The sequence below is a fragment of the Perissodus microlepis genome, chromosome 11 (genome assembly GCF_051167445.1).
Source record: "Perissodus microlepis isolate ML-2025 ecotype Zambia chromosome 11, ASM5116744v1, whole genome shotgun sequence".
Lineage (NCBI taxonomy): Eukaryota > Metazoa > Chordata > Actinopteri > Cichliformes > Cichlidae > Perissodus > Perissodus microlepis.
In genome coordinates, this window is record NC_140471.1 from 33,916,775 (window position 1) to 33,933,562 (window position 16,788).

At 39.2% G+C, this 16,788-nt stretch overlaps 1 protein-coding gene across 11 annotated transcripts in view; it reads left to right on the forward strand.

Annotated features, from left to right (window-relative positions):
• Positions 1 to 16,788, forward strand: part of syngap1b (synaptic Ras GTPase activating protein 1b) — a 182,724-nt gene that overhangs the window by 156,474 nt on the left and 9,462 nt on the right. For 8 of the 11 annotated variants that reach the window (XM_084944323.1, XM_084944328.1, XM_084944325.1 and 5 more), the window contains 4 exons: positions 480 to 914; positions 1,216 to 1,389; positions 1,784 to 1,995; positions 7,593 to 7,665. In XM_084944323.1, the coding sequence (XP_084800449.1) occupies positions 480 to 914; positions 1,216 to 1,389; positions 1,784 to 1,995; positions 7,593 to 7,665 (894 nt within the window). Of the gene's footprint in view, positions 1 to 479; positions 915 to 1,215; positions 1,390 to 1,783; positions 1,996 to 3,015; positions 6,472 to 7,592; positions 7,666 to 14,474; positions 14,537 to 16,788 lie in introns of those variants that run through there. The other 3 variants (XM_084944324.1, XM_084944327.1, XM_084944330.1) reach the window with 2 other exon arrangements.

Consider the following 16,788-nt stretch of genomic DNA (forward strand, 5'->3'; position numbering starts at 1 on the left):
TGCAGAGAGGAATTTCCCCACAGGGATCAATAAAGTATACATTATTATTATTAAAGATACTACAATAATACAGAGAAAACTCCAACAATCAAATGACCCCCTATGAGCAAGCACTTTAGCAACAGTGGGAATAAAAAACTCCCTTTTAACAGGAAGAAACGTCCAGCAGAACTAGGCTCAGGGAGGTGCAGCCATCTGCTGCGACTGGTTGGGGGGGAGGCAAGGGAGACAAGGCAAAAGGCACACTGTGGAAGAGATGAATAATAACTCCATATTTCTACTGTTGCATCACCTTCATAGACTGAATCTCAAAATGCTTGAAACACATCAATTCATCATTCGAACTTCTGTTACTACATTTTATTGTCTCATTAGTATTTGAGGCAATTTACCCGAGTGTGGCAACCCACTGAATTTTTTTTCCAATCTGATAAGTGAATTAGTATAAATGTTAATTTATCATTCACGTGTTTTTCAAGGATAATCTCCAACAGCAACAAATGATGGGCATGGCCTCCCAGACGGGAACCTCCCATTCCTCCCTGGCCACCACGCCTCCCTCCACAGTCCAACCTATGCGCCAGAGTTCTGTTGCTCCGCCTCCCACCCAGCGTGTCAAATCCCAGACCTCCCATCAGCTGTCCGTCAGTGCAGCTGCTGCACCCTCTGCTCCTGCAAAAACTAGGCCGCAAAGCGGAAACCTTCTCCAGTCGCCAGAATCCGGCTACGGCAGGCAGCATGGGCCCCGGCAGCTCTCCGTCAAAGACAACACTGCCCCGGGCCTGCCCCACCAGCAGAGCTCTGTCAGGGAAAGCCAGAGTCCACAGGGAACCACCAGTCAGAGCACTCAACAGTCACCACAGCAGCAGCCTCAGCAACAGCAGCACCTGCTCAAACCCACTATGAGCAAACAGGTAACTGCTGCACACTCTCCTAATATCTAACTTTCCTATTTTTTTTTCTTTAGCACCTGTGCTCAAAGCTATTTCTCAACAACAACGTGTAAGATGTCAGTGTTTAGCTTATCTAGGGGATAAAACTGACATTCAAGATTAAGAGCTTGGGAGCCATCAGGGCTCAGCCATGCTCAAAATGTATGAACTCGTGTAACACTGAGGCATTTTGGGTAACATCGTGCACCAAATTTATGCAAGTGACTTTCACCCAATTAAAAATTCATGTTCTCATATTCAGTGTGCTGACCTTTCTTCCCAGGGCTCCCAGTCTCCATCTACCCTCAATCCCCCAACGCCAGCCAATGAGCGGACGGTGGCCTGGGTCTCCAACATGCCTCATCTGTCCGCTGACATTGAAAGTTCTCGGATTGACCGTGAGGATTTCAAACTTAAGGAGTACTCAAAAAGCATGGATGAGTCACGCATGGATAGGGTAGGTTTAATTTTTAAGTATTTAATTAACATTTCAGTTGAAGTCAGAGGAACATTGAGTTATGTCTGTCATTTCTGAGCAGATGGCACTCAGATTTGATCTTGACGCAGAAGTCCAGAGGTCTCAAACTGTGGGAAACAAAAGCCATGAGCCAAATGTTCAACTTGTTTGCATTATTTTTCTTTTTCTGCAGTTTGGTATATTTACTGTACCTCAGCCTTTATAAAGGCAGCCGGCCTAATTTTGAATATCTGGAGGTGGTTTCCAATGCTTTCATGTGTTTAGAGAACTCAAATCCACCAGGCACTGCAGTGACCAAGAAAGCAAGGCATGTACGCACCAGCGTCGCAATAAACTGCTCTAATTTAGCATTCTTTTCACATCTCTACCTCAGGTACGGGAGTACGAGGAGGAGATCAACTCCCTGAAGGAGCGCTTGATGATGTCCCACAAAAAGCTGGAGGAGTATGAACGGAGGCTCCTCACGCAGGAGCAGCAGACCAATAAGATCCTCCTACAGTACCAGAATCGTCTCGAGGACAGTGAGAGGAGGCTACGGCAGCAGCAAGTGGAGAAAGACTCCCAAATTAAAGGAATAATTAGCAGGTAAATGGAAGCTGTTGTTGGGATGGAGGGAAAAGACTTGTGGTCTTGTATAAGGAGGCCATTGGTGGGCCATAGTCTTTCTTTTTCTTCTGTTACAGGGTTTTTGTGGAAAAAGGACCTTTTCTATAAAATTATGATTGCTAGCATTAATTAAAAAGACTTCTTATACTTCTGCGGAGGACTCCACAGTACAGCGTTAGCATATTGGATTCTGTTTAACAGGATGAAACATGAAAATGAAGCAGTTGTTACTGGCAATATATACATTGCACATCGGAATAAGACTCTATTTACCAGAGGTTGTTATCTTGAAAAGAATATTACAAGATAAGAAGATTGGTTTCCGTTTCATAAAGCACTGTAGCCTATGAGAAAGGATGGGAGCTTTATATTGAAAGCCAAAGCTGCAGACATGTAATGAGTGGCAAATTAAATAATAGACTGTAATACAGAAGACAAAGATCTTTATCTTAGATAAGCATGCAGGAGATGTTCCCGTGGTGGTTGTTTCTTCAGCTTAGTTAAGCTGGACAAAAGAGTCTTTGATTGTCCTCTGAGCTCTTGCCGTAGCAAATTTAAATGCGGTCATAACCTCACAACATGCTTTATTTGTTATTCAAGAGCATCATATTTGGACAACTGCAGAGAACTCCAGCTGAGCCCTAATTTCTCGAGTGCTTGTGCAAAATTGTAATGGGGCTTTTATTGTCAGTGCAGTCTTAACTTTTATTGATCACTCACAAATTAAGCAGTTGATGGAAAAAAGGGTTGAGTATTGATCGTGTCTCAGCACAAAAACCAAATATTTGCTGGGTTTTAAGGACTCCGTGAGCATTTTACGTGTGACCACATATTAGCAATGGTGCCCTGCATTTAATTTTGTTTTTATTTTTCAGTGAAAAGACACTTAAAACTACATGAAAATATTGCAGTATTTTTACATCTTATAATAGTCTGTGGTCTGCAACTGAAGGGTGGATAACTGTGACAGAGAATATTGCCACTTCTAATCCACTCCAGGAAAGAAGACTTGGAATGAAGACAGAGAGTCCTGCTCGTCTTTTATGGAAAAACATCTTAAAAGGCCTAACCTTGTATATAACCACCATTAAAACGTCCTCCTTTATCCTGTGCTGTCACACTCACCATCAGCTGTTTGTTTATGAACAAAGTTCTGGATTTTGGGATCATGCAGGATGATTCCAGTTAGCAGAATTTTCAATGATTCTCCCACGAGATTGCACTGTAAAAGCACAAAAGGATGGGGAGTTGTAAAACTTCAGAAACATGTCTGCACTTTTTAAACCAACTCAAAGAATTGTTTTGGACCTTCGGGCACCGGACTATGGAAGACCATGGTTTAATAATAGCTCTTCCATTTTAAATCAAGGTGAACCATGTTCACTGAAGGACTGCTGATGGGTTTTTTTTACTTCTCCAGAGTGAACATGGGGACTAATACCTCTCTCTTTTTTTTAACAACACATGATGTGAAATGAAGAGGGGAGAACATCAGAGACAAACCTGAATCAGTCAGTGAATGGTGAAGATTCGGGTATAAAGGCATAAATGAGCTATGCCCTATACTACAGAAACTTTGTCAGAGCACTTAAAGCAAAACCCTTGATTACTGCTCCCCTGAAGTTAAAGCTTAAGGAGAGTGCTGTACACATGAAGCACAACGTGCAGTTATTAGCTGCTGTTTTCAAGGCTTAAACTTGTAACTTGTGGGACCTTTATCATCTGACCACACAAGGATGAATTACAGTAAGTAGCAGATCTGGATGCTTCCGAGTCAATTTTACACACAATTCACTGAGCCAGCCCAGGTCATGCAGAGCACTGCAGCTCTAATGCACACACACGAGCAATGCAAATAATGTAGAGGGCGTCCTGTTGATTGGACTTCAGAATATCAGTGAAATAACAAGTGCAACCATAGCCTTATGTTATGTTTCACCTTAAATTGACTTTTATGTTCAATTTTCACATTCAGATATATAAACATATATATATATATACATATATATATATTATGTTGATGCAAAAGCAAGCTCAGGTTCTGCTAATGGAGCCCTTAGTTGTGACCTTAATTTCATGGCTCCTGTGTAGGCTTGGAAAAAAAAACAACTCTTTATCTGCAGACCTAAAATACTCAGCGTTATGTTTCAAGTTTGAGAGATATTTTTTTTTTCAGAGAAGCCTTAATGTTCTGTGCATAGAATTTGCTTTAAGCTCAGAGCAAATCCAACCTATGTCATTAGACCAGGTACACCTTTTGTTCTCAACAATCTAATTTAAACCAAAGCCGAATATTGAGTTTTAGGTCATGCTAGGTTAAACACTGAATCCACTTTACCTGTAGCACTTGTATTTTTATTTTTTCTTTAGGGTAGTTATTCCATTAGTTGGCTACAGGCTCTCATATTTTTTTGTCAAAATACTTTAATTTTTAATATGAATGAAACTATTTATCTTCCCCGAGCTCTTTGCTGTGAACTGAAGAGATTTATATTGACGAGATGCATTGAATTTGCAGCAGAAAGGGGGGAGGGGACTTAATGGTCTTAATTGCACCTGTCATAGTAATAATCTATTTTAACTATAACCCATAGCATAGTAAATTCAGTAATGCAAGAGCCATAATAATAGTAGTATAAGAAATGTGATGTATATGAATTCTATTGAGAGTGAGATTACTATTTTAACCTTGCAATAGCTAACTTTTTAGCAGGAGAAGCGCAATAACAGATGCAGTATGTATCTGCGTGTGCTGTTTGTGCCAAATGCACATGCAGGATCCTGAGGTGTATTGTATGCATCTTGTGTAGATAACGAAACAGTGACTTCCTGCCAAAATCTTTTACCAGGTGCCATCTGCAGTATCTAAACATACAAAATATAGACCTGGAATACTGTAAAATGCAAAACACCACAGAGACAACATGACGACAATGACGTGAGCTTTTGACAGCAGTATGTTCTGCAAAATGTGTTCTTAAATCCTAAGTTGGGTTTTTTTTCTATTGTTTATGGGTTGTTTTTTCTTTTTCTTTTTTTTGATGACCTGTATGGTGCTTGTGAACTTATCTGCATTTTAAATGAAAGATTGAAATTTATATTATTTATTAATTAAAGCAAAACTGACTTTCTCATCTCTGTATGATTTTTGCTGTAAATGCTTGGTATGATTTTGTTTTTGACCTGCAGTCCGTCATTGGTGGTGTCCGGTGACGTGGTGATCAGAATAGTTGTTTAAGAGAGTTAGACTGTCATTTAACTTATGCAGTTAAAATATGATTTAAGTATTAAAAGGAAAAAACATATTCTTTTCTATTTATTTTCCCTCTCCAGAGTCTTAGATAATATTCTGGTGTCAGTATACCTGCCTCTCTTTGTAGCAAGAATATATTGATAGGCTGTATAGATTGTACAACAGCAAAAATTATGTTTAAATCTTGCAAATGAATTCATAGTGGTGATGAGTTTTGGCTTGATGTGTGTGTGATTGACATGGCTTGTAGCAACAGCCAAGGGTTTTTGCTCACTTTTATATAGACCTGTGTCAAACAGTTGCGTTGTTTATTTTAAACAAATGCACTCAAAGAAAAATTTGGTTTAATGTGCATTTTAACTGCATCCATTTGGATTGCATAGTTTTTACATAAATAAACAATGTGATCAATTCGATGGGAGGCATATCCGTCAGTCAAATGTAAGTCAAACATACTGTTTTTTAAATGCATATTAACATGCTGTTCTGTACTGGGGACTTGGGTTGATTGCATGGTTGTTTTTGTATATTTAAAACACTTTTAGTTTGCTTGTTTCGTTTATGTTTGACTGACAAAAAGACATTGCTTTAATTTATGTTAAAATTATTTGTAATGTGCGATTAAAGTGCAGAGTAAGCTAAAATATGTCACGAGGTTGGGTTAAACTTGCTGTATCAACACAAATTAGATGTTATCAGGTAAGTTTACAAAAAATAGAGAGCATATCTGCAGCTGCTGTTTGACCCAGGTCTGTCTTTCCTTTTGCTTTTCATTAACTTTACATCCTATTTGACACCTTTGTCTTTTGCCTTTTTCCTCTGTAGCAAAATATTCAGACTTTGTGACCTCATGTTGGTACATACACACATTGTTTTGACTAAATGTACGACTTGACCTCAAAAGCACACTACTTGAAGTACAACTGGATATATAAAGCTTCTTTTTTTCCTCTTCTTTTTGTAACATATCACCCACATGAATCATTGTCTGCCTTTTTGGAGTCATGTCAGAATCTTAATGCTGTATGCCCATGTTACATTCCATTGTTTTTTGGGACAGTGCTAATATTTCTGTGTGTGCTTATGATTGACTCTTTTCTTTTCCTCTTCTCTTCTTTTGTAAAAAAAAAAAAAAAACAAACTCTCAACATTGTACATTATTTATGGAATAAAACATCCAAACGCTTATGTTTGAAACTTCACCTGTGGATTTTCGTTCTTTATTGTCAAACACGTGCCTCTGTGTTCTTAATAAAGTGATATGGATGTGGTGGAGGGGACTAGCTTTGAGTGACACAGCACGACTTGATTTGTGGTGTATTTATTCTGCATGGCGCCAATTAAATGTTCCTGTCAACTATTTGATTGGATTAGTGGCTTAATGAATGCACAAGTGACAATCTTCCACCTTGTTTTACTTTGACAAATTGACATGCGTTTGCAAGATTACTCAATAGTTGACTATTATAAAGGGATAACATTCCAACAGTCATGTTTCATGTTAAGAAAATAAAGGATGTTTATTCTTCTGCTGTCAGCTACGATTAAAAAAAATGTAAAACATGGAAAATCATGAAGGCAATGCATTGAAGTCTATGATGTTGAGAGGTCTTTCTTTATTCACGGTAACTTCTACTTGGCATTTACACCAAATGACAATATCCACAATCTAGCCAGTTGGCCAAGTAAGTGTAAGATAACGCTTTGTGAGAAATATCATTGAATGACTCTATCCCTGGCACTTGAATAATCATGAAAGCTGGGAAACCTGCACTGTTTGCTGGCTCATGAAAACTGCAGCCGGACTCTCGCTCGTATCTGCGAGCAGAGTCTTTGAAATGATTAGTCAAAGGATTTTTCCGCCCGTGCCTTGGTCAGTCCATGTTACGCAAGATGGGAAATTCCCTGGGGATGATTGGGATCAGTTACTGAACATTCACGTCACATAACCGGGTGTAATTTTCCACTGTTGGCTGTAATTGCGCTTTGAAAACACCTTAAATTGGGAAGAAATACTTTGATAAATCCCATGGGGACAAAACAAGGCTCCACCAGTGAAAATTGGCAGTGCCTCATAAAGCACGGCTTACGTTCCTGCTGCTCAGTGGCTCAAAAGATTGTGCTTCCTATCAGTATTTGAGATTTAGATTTGAGATACAGGAGATCAGCATCGTATCACTGTGATGTCGTTGAGTCAGATGTTGGAGATGCATCTGCTCAACATCTTGTTAAGTATCATTTTGAATTCATAATACTCCCTCTCCTTCTGTCACCCCCCCTTCCCTACTTTCTCTCTCCCCCTCTCTCTTTCTCTGCTTCCAAGACTCATGGCTGTGGAGGATGAGATAAGAGGAGGAGCCATCCTTGAGCCAAAAACCAGGATTTTCGCTGATCAGGTCTGTGAGACTGCTTCTTCTGTCGTCGAGTTCGTACGGTGGCCCGTGCTATCTTCTTTCTCCATCCTACCTCTCTTTACCCCCCCCCCCTGTTATTGATATGATTTTGTTTGCTGTGTGTATGTGGTCCCTCTGATCTGCCTCTGCCTTGCCCTGTCCCTGACCTGTCCTGTTTGGGTTTGACTGCCATTCGTCTGCCAACATACGCGGGGGCTTTGAAGATGAAAGATGAAAGAATGCTGTTGTTTGTATTCTTAAGCTCAAGCTATCAAGATGTCTGACTCTAGCTGGGTTTGTGAACGTATCTGGGTCTGTGGTGATGTTGCCAGTTTTGTAGTTGCTTCTGTGAAACCTTTCTGCCGAGCATGTTGGGGTTAAAACTCCTGGTGGCTCCCTTTCGCACCGATTACTGAACAGCTGAAGCTCACGTCTTACTGTATTGTACGCTGCGTGATGGTGGTGCTGTGTCTTCGGGAGCTCTACTTCCTCAGTGCTTCTCATTTCATGCCCAAAACCCACCCCCTTCCTTATCCTGCCATCCTGTCAAATTGAGCAAGCCCACCTTCAAGCATGAGTCATATGAGTTGATATATATATAACTCAAATGTAGAAATATTATTGGAACATGATCTTTGCTGTGTTGTTATCTTTAATGCTGTGACCTGTACAAATTTTGCTGATTTAATTAAATGTAAATATATTGCTGTAAATTTGCCTCAGGGATCAATGTAATCACCTCAAGGAGATTACATCATAATTTGTCAACTTATCTCTCTTATAAATTAGATTCCATGGTAAATTTATCAATTAAGTGTAGCTGAGTAATATATATTAATACATTATATGAAGTTGTATGACATGGTACATGCGTAGAACTTACCTTTTACACTTATTTACTTTGCAAGATTCAAGATTCAAGAGTGTTTCTTTTCATTTCGGATGCTATTTACAGAAGTACACAGGCTCAAATGAAATGTTTCTCAGCAGCCTCTATAGTGCAATAAAAATAAAATGCAATATTAGGTGTAAACAATCATATTCATTCAGTTAGCGGCAGTTCTTTCACAGAGAGGGATTAAATTAGATGAGATTTGAGACCAAGTAGGCTAATTCAGCCCCATAAAGGGCCCAGGAAATCAAAAAGTTGTTTTGTTACCATGCAAAATACTTTATATGTTAAATGCAATGGAGTGTGAAAAAGTAAAGATATTTTTTCATTGTAGTAGGTAAGTAACTAAAATGTATTTATAAAGCAAATTTCACAGATAAAAATCTCAAAGTTCTGGCTTCAGCTGCTGTAGCAGTCATTGTCACGTCTGACACTGATTTGTATGGTTGCTGTGTCACTATGTTTGCTATAACTAAGTCTAACGTAGCCATGGCTTCACCCATGAACTCTGGTGTGACTCACGTAACCTGGAAATTATACCATGAAAAATATGAAGAATTGCAAATGTTGTGTCCCATTTGCAGCATACTCATTTGTGGAGCACTGAAATTGTCAAAATAAAAATAAAAAAAACATAATTTATTAGTTTCCAAAAAGACATGAAATACACGAGAATATATTAAAAATAATTGGAGGATTGTGAGGTAGAAAATTTCATGAATTCTCAAATTTTAGTAATTTAACACGAGAGTTTTGTTGCTAATCCAACATGATAAGAACTATATAAGGCATTACAATTTCAGGTGCTGTACATATAAATTTAAATGCATTAAATTCTATTCTGACCATTGAATGAAGGAATAACTCTTTACTTACCAATTTCCAAGTAATTTCCTTTCAATCAGTAACCCAACTTGACATGTTCCTTCATTCATTAGGTCATACTTTTGAATTGTCACTCATTTAACTGCATGAAAAATTATTTTAAAAAATGCCTCATTGTAGGTTTCTAGTTGACCTTTCAAGGTGCAGAGAGTTGAAAATAATAATAAATTAATAATATGCCAAAAGAGAAGAGCTGACAGACGCTCCAAGTGTCACTCTGGTGGTCATGATTACAGCTGATGTGACCGTTATATGTTCTGAGAATGTACTGTATACAGCACAGTATTTCAATGTCTATATGGATTTATAAACCTGTGAGTTTGGACTGGTGTTGGAGAAGTTATGTTTCATATAAACCAAGTTTGGTGCCAGATGGATAACACTATTTAGAATTTGATTTACTGCAGATTTTTTAAAATATTAAGAAGAAAAACAAAGAATGAAAAACCCAGGACTTTTAGGAGCACAACGAATCATGATAAGTCATGTTCTCTGTCAGCAGAAAAGATGTATTTTGCTAAAAGTACCAAATTATATTTCTGTAATCACAAGAAAAGTTTTCTTACAACTACAGAATTACAATCAAGCTGCAAAAGAGAAAAAAAGGAAAGAAAGAAAAAATATGCAAACGTATTCATGTATTCAGCTCATTCAAATTTAAAAATTCTAATTTATCCTTATATTTAAACATTTACAGCGCTGCAAAAAAGTATCTATGCCCTTCTTAATTTCTTTTTTTTTGTCACACTTACATATTTCAGAGAATCATATATTAGAATGCAATAGAATAGAATAGCCCTTTATTGTCATTGTACAACGAAATTATGGCTGCTCCATGGCAACTGTGCAGGAATAATATATAAATAGTAAGACAACCGGAATAAATAACAAACAGGTGAAATCTTTCCAAACTACAGGAATATATACAAAGTGCTTGGAAGTAGTGCAGAGGACTTGGTCTGAGTATAAGTACATATGTGAGTGGCCTGAGTGATGGGGGTTACTCAGACCATGGCTCACCGTGGGGTGTGGGGGGGTTAGTGTTTGTTGACAGGGGAAGAGGCTGTTTCGTGGTCTGGACGTGTGGTACTGACCAGTGAGCAGCAGGTCAAACAGGTGGTGGGTGGGGTGCAAGGAGTCACCTGTGAGGCCCTGGTTTACCTGAGGCAGGAGGATCTGGCGATGGCCTCCAGGGGTAGTAGAGGGCAGCGGTGTTAATAACCCTCTGCACAGCCTGCCTGCTCTCAGTCATGGCCCCTGTATACCAAACACCCAGACAGGAGGAGAGGGTCCAAGTGAGATCAGCAGAGACGTGGGTGCCCAGAAACCTGAAGGTGGAGAATAATTCCAGCCGTTCTCCATTTATAATCGGGGCGAGTCGACCTGTCTGTGCCTCCTGTCCATTATGAGTCCTTTGGTTTTAAGGACATTCAGCTTCAGGTTGTTTTCTGAGCACCAATGGGACAAGTTCTCTAACTCTGCCCTGTACGCTGTCTCATCTGTATCAGAGATGAGCCCAACCACAGTGTCATCAGCATACTTGACGATGACATTGGTTGGGTCGGTTTGGTGTACAGTCATAGGTGTACACAGGGTGTATGTGTACACCTAGGTGTACACCTATGGGCTGAGATCTGGTGCTGAGTGACAGTGAGAGCAGAGGTGGTGGCTGAGTCTAAACCTAATAACTTGTTGTCCCATCCTTGGCAGCAAGAACTTCAATGTGATAACTGACAATGAGTCTTTCACATCACTTGGAGGAAGTTTGGTCCACTGTTCTTTGCAGAATTGTTTTAATTGAGCCACAATGGGGGGTTTCCAGCATGAATGGCCTGTGCACGGACATAACAAAGTATCTCAATCTGATTTAAGTTCTGACTTTGACTAGGCAAACTCCAAACCTTTTGGGATGATTTTCCTGTTGCATAACCCAAGTGTGCTTGAGTTTCAGGCCCTAAACTTACCAATGTGAGTCACAACTTCCAAAACGTTAAACTTTTGTCTCGTCAGTCTACAGAATATTTCCCCAAAAGTCTTCTTTTTGGTCAGCAGTGGTTTTCTCCTTGGAATTCTCCCATTTTTGTCCAGTTTCTTGCTTATTGTTGAATCATTGCCTCAACTGAGGCAAGTGAGGCCTGCAGTTCTTCACATGTTGTTCTGGGTCCTCCTGAATGAGTCATCACACTCTTGGAGTAATTTTAGAAGGCCAGACACTACAGCAAGGCTCTCCACTGTTCCAAAAATGATGTATTTGTGGATAATGACTCTCACCATGGTTCACTGACAAAAATATTGGGTCAGGCCTTTTAATCTTTAAATTCAGGCGTTTACAGACGCATTTTAATGGGTGTATAAAATCAAATGCAGTGTGCCTTTGAAAATACTTGTAAAACAATGGCTCGTTCTAAATAGCTCACTGAGTCTGAGCGTCAGTTCATGAATTTTCTTCCCTTCTAAATATTCCAAAATCAACTGTAAGTGGTATTATTACAAAGCTGAAGTGTTTAGGAACAACAGCAACTCAGGTAAAAAGTATCGGACCATGTAAAGTTACAGAGTGGGATTGATAAGTGCTGAGGTCCACAGTGTGTAAAAGTTACCTGCACTAACTGCAGAGCTCCAGACCTTCTCTGACATTAACATCAGCATGAAAAATGTGAGCCAGGAGCTTCATGAGATGAGTTTTTACGGCCAAGCAACTGCTGTAGATATAGCTGACCCAGTAATTTTGTCAATTTAGTGTATCTGTAAAGTTAAACCATTCGGACAGCATTAATGCTTTCAGGTACAAGCTAATGTCAGCATATCAGTGATGATTATAATAATAAAGCTAGGCTGGGGTGATGATTTCTTTCTTCACCGTGTTAGCGTGTGTTATGTAAATAAAAGATGAGGAAAGTTTAATCTGATAAATTATGTAATTTTCAGGTTTCTATTGTACCTTTGTAATTTCAAAGATGATAATCCCCCAGTTTATGTTAATGTGCTGTACATGGCTGAAACTGAAAATGTGATGTGACAAGGAAGATACTGCTGCAATGTTCCTTTAATGTGCACCGCTCGAAGCTAAAACAGCCATTACTGTGAGTGAGCATTTTGTTGGGCTGTTTTGTCAGAAGTTAGTATTTAGCTTTCTATTTCAGCTTTAGGCACTCGTGCTTGTCACCTCAGCATTTAAGATGAGCAGACAGTTCAGTCCAATGTGATAACTTTCACTTTTAATGTGTGGTGCACACGCAGCAGCTGAGAGTGTGGGGTGGGAGAGTAAATTAATAGGGAGTGAGAAGGGGGATGAGCCATGGTGCTGTTGTTTCCTCAGGCCACTGCTACCATCTTCCAAAACAACACTCCACACTTAATTAGACCTCACATAATATCACAGGTGCAGAATGCCATAATCCTTTCCACAAGAGTGTCCTAATGCCTACAAAAAGAAAAGAAAAAAAAACACTCCAAGAAGATTTGATTTAAACAATCGAGAGTGTCCTCTCTCTCTCTTTTTAATCTTACATTTAAACACACATTTTAAATGCTTTTTTTTGCCTAATGTAAGCAGTGACTTTAAATTTTAGGTCCTTTTTTGTGCCTGTGCAGTGGTTGCTGCTAGGAAGCTCGCAACTCTTTTGTCAGTTTTAACAAAAATCAAATTAATTCATAATGAAATTGAACATTGAGTCAGTTATAATGTTTTTATTTGTGGCTAAATCTCCTCCATAAGCATGCATAGGGACACAGAGCTGCCCTGAAACAATAAAGAGAAGATGATTCAGCTGTAAGGTAAAGTAAAGCAGTTAGGGAACAGCAAACAGGGAACTAAAACACTGCAACACATGTGAAGGGAAAACACATTTTTAGAACCTGAAAGTATTCCACCTATAACTCCACCCGGAAAAGCCACACCCAGGCATGAGGAGCTCGGACAATGCAGATGTTTGTAGGCTTTACAGGGATGAAGATGCAGCAGAAGCCTGTAAATGTCAGTGCAATAGTATAACTTTTTTTTTAATTTACAGAGGTAATAACATTGTCTTGTAACTTGAAACATTCACAGTTTGTCTTTGACAGTGTTGGACTGATCATTTGTAGATTTTTCAGGTTTTTCTAAACCTTTCTTTTGATCAGTTATCAGCATTCAAAGAGAAAATACTTCCTGAGGTTGTAGTTACATTAATCACATCAGGGTCTCCTTCATTTAAGATTTATTTCCTTTCCCTGTGCTCATTTCTTGCAACTTTGAGTTTCAGCGAGGTGTGTGTGTGTGTGTGTGTGTGTGTGTGTGTGTGTGTGTGTGTGTGTGTGCGCGCGCGTGCGTGTGTGTGTGTGTGTGCGTGCGTGCATGCGTGCGTGTGTGTGTGTGTGTGTGTGTGTTAGAGTAAATTTGTTTTAAAAAAAGTATATTCTTGGTTGTTTCTGTGTTTTTTTGCATATGGTGTTGGTGTAACTGGGTTTTTCTGGGTTTTCAAAGTGTGTATATATTTCATAACGTTGATAACTGCATGTTTGATATAAGCATGTTCTTTATGCTGTCTTCTTACCTTTCTGAACCAGGAAACATGAAACATTCGGCTGCTTTCAGATGCAGATGGCATTTGGAGAGCACGATTTAACGCCTTTTTCTTTCTTATCCTACAAGCATGATTTCTGTTAATGATACACTGCATGGCATGCTGCTCTAATGCTTTCAGGCTGTTGCGTGTCTGACACTGCTGTGTGTCTCTGGTTGCCATTATATATGTAAATATGCCTTAGGAAGCATTTTATATGTATATTTATGTTCTTGTTCTCTGTTCATGTTGTGTTGTGCACCTTGTATGTATTGTTTGGGTGGCTGTTGATTTCCTCTACCCTCACCGCCCTTCTGGACCCTCCCCACTTGCGCACAAGTCGTCCCTCATTTTATTTATTTTCGCAATCAGTTTTCTCTTCCTGCCTCCTGCTTTTAGTCCTCCTCTGCTTTCCTTTTTCCTCTCATCTCCTCTCCTCTCGTTTCCTCTCCTCTCCTCCTATGTTGATGAGATACGGTGATTTCTCTTAGGGGAGGCGTCAGTCCATCCTAGTGCAGCCCCGTCTTGCGCCTGTCCCACCCCGAGTATCCAGGTAATAAACAAGCCGGCAAACTCTCACTCTCCATCCATAACTGCTGCCTCTTTTCCACTTCTACTGTTCTCTATGTGCGTCCCTGTCCTTATACAGCATCCTGTGAACTCACTGCAGGCCCACACACTGACAGGCCCACTTTGCTCTCCCATTTATCTTCTCATAAAAAGGACGACTGTCACAGAATGTCTGGACAGAGATGACTGATGTTTCGTAGGGACACACCTGTGTGTTAGGGTGACAATAAAATAATGTCAAATTTTTAAAAGTGAGCAAAACAACTAGTCGTGTTCATCTAAATCTTATCTGCACTCTCCTGCCCATAAATCATGTACTGCAATATCAGTAACTGCACACAGTACCAGGCTGACCTGTCAACATTATGCCCCATGATAATATGTCCTAGAGAGGCAGAATTTTAAATGTGGCTCAATAAAAAATTGATAGGAACACACCATCCTGAGCAGATGGCATGCTTTAAAAAACAAGAGGATATCTTTTATTGATAAGACAAACTGAGGCATTTCACGACCACCACTGTGTGAATTAGCTGTTCCAGTCATCAGGCAGAGTGGCTCGCTAATGTTCAGCTAACTTAACATCTTAGTCCAGTTACACTTGAAGGTGATGTTCTAAGCAGTAACACACAGCTGAAGACCCTTAAAGTCGGGAATGATCATGACTCTATTCAGCAGGTTTTTAAAATTTAATTAAAACACCCAAGATGTTTTTTGGCAGAAAACCAGTTCCAGCTAAAAGCTTAGATTTTATTGTCTCTGTTCAAAAGCTTCAAATTACTGTTGGTGAAACAGAAAATCAATTTGATTTTAAAACGAGTCCAGTTGTGAAGGATTCAGTGTGAACATGAAATTGTATTCATAAATTTAATAACTATTCATTTTGAATTGGCTACTGCTCCAATTTGTACATCCGATTGGCTCTTTTTGCAAGGCTGCACTGCGTCCACCTACCAATATAAGAAAGATTTCATTAAGTGATGGTCTTATATGATTAATACTTTAACCTAAAAGATAACACATGCTTATGAAATCTCCAGTGACAATGTGAAGTCTGCAGCCTCACGTTCTCTGCTGCAGGGATAAAGGCTGGGCTTTTTAGGCCAACTAAAAAAAACAGCAAAAATTAAAGTTTTTAATACTCACATTTTGTTCTGCAAGATAATATCAACATATTTATACTGCTTTTGTGATTTTTGTAAGTATATGTAATCACAGCGGTATAAGCATTTGTTAGCAAATGTTTTCTTTGGGGCAAATAAAGGCTTCAGGGGTATTTACTTATATCTTTTTGGTACAGGGTAAAAGTCATGAGCCACCTTGCATTTCTTTAAATTTTGTTATGAAAATAGGAAAAGGATGCAGTGTGTGACACGATAAAGGACCCACGCATGCAGTGATGTATTGATACATGCAAAGATACATGGAAATTCAATAAGTAAGGCAAAAATAACTGTGCAATTCTAAAAAGCTTCAGAGTCAAAATGACCACCTTTATTTTTTAGCACAGCCTAAAGCTCTAGCACAGCTTTGAGGTGATGTTCTTGTCATTTCTTTAAGCAGTCTGCAGGAGTAGTTCTGCAAGCTTCTTGAAGGACATTCACAGGCCTTCTTTGGATGTTGGCTGCCTTTTCTTCTGTTCTCTGTTAAGATGACCCCAAACTGCTTCGATAATTTTGAGGTTCAGTCTCTGGGGAGGCCAGTCCATGAGTCGTTAGCCACCCACTAACGAGGGGTGGCTCAAGACTTTTGTAGCAATATCAATATCAAGAATACATAAACAGAGGCACAGTCGAATGAGAACAAAGAAGAGCAGAAATTCTAACTATAACTCATTTCTGTGAAACTATGTGAAAATGCTGTGGGGGATTTTTGTTGCAGTGACCAGCTAGAACAAACTGACAGCAAGGTACTGCAGTTTAAAAAATTTTTTTACCATACCATCATACATTGTTAGCATTTTATCCTTTTATGATTTGAGGAGCAGGTTTTCACAATGTTTTCTAAAGAGAAACCTGTGCTCACTATATTCCTTCATTAGCTTTTTTTATGAAAAACTACTTTATTTTGCTGCATTTTCCTGCTATTAACAACTTTACTTACACTTGAGGCACCTATAGTAGAATTGTAAAGGTCTATTTATTAGCTACAACACTGCTAACATTTCATTAGTTAGCAAACAAAGGCAGACATTCAAAAGCTAGCAGAACAGGATGTTTTCATTGCTTTCATTTC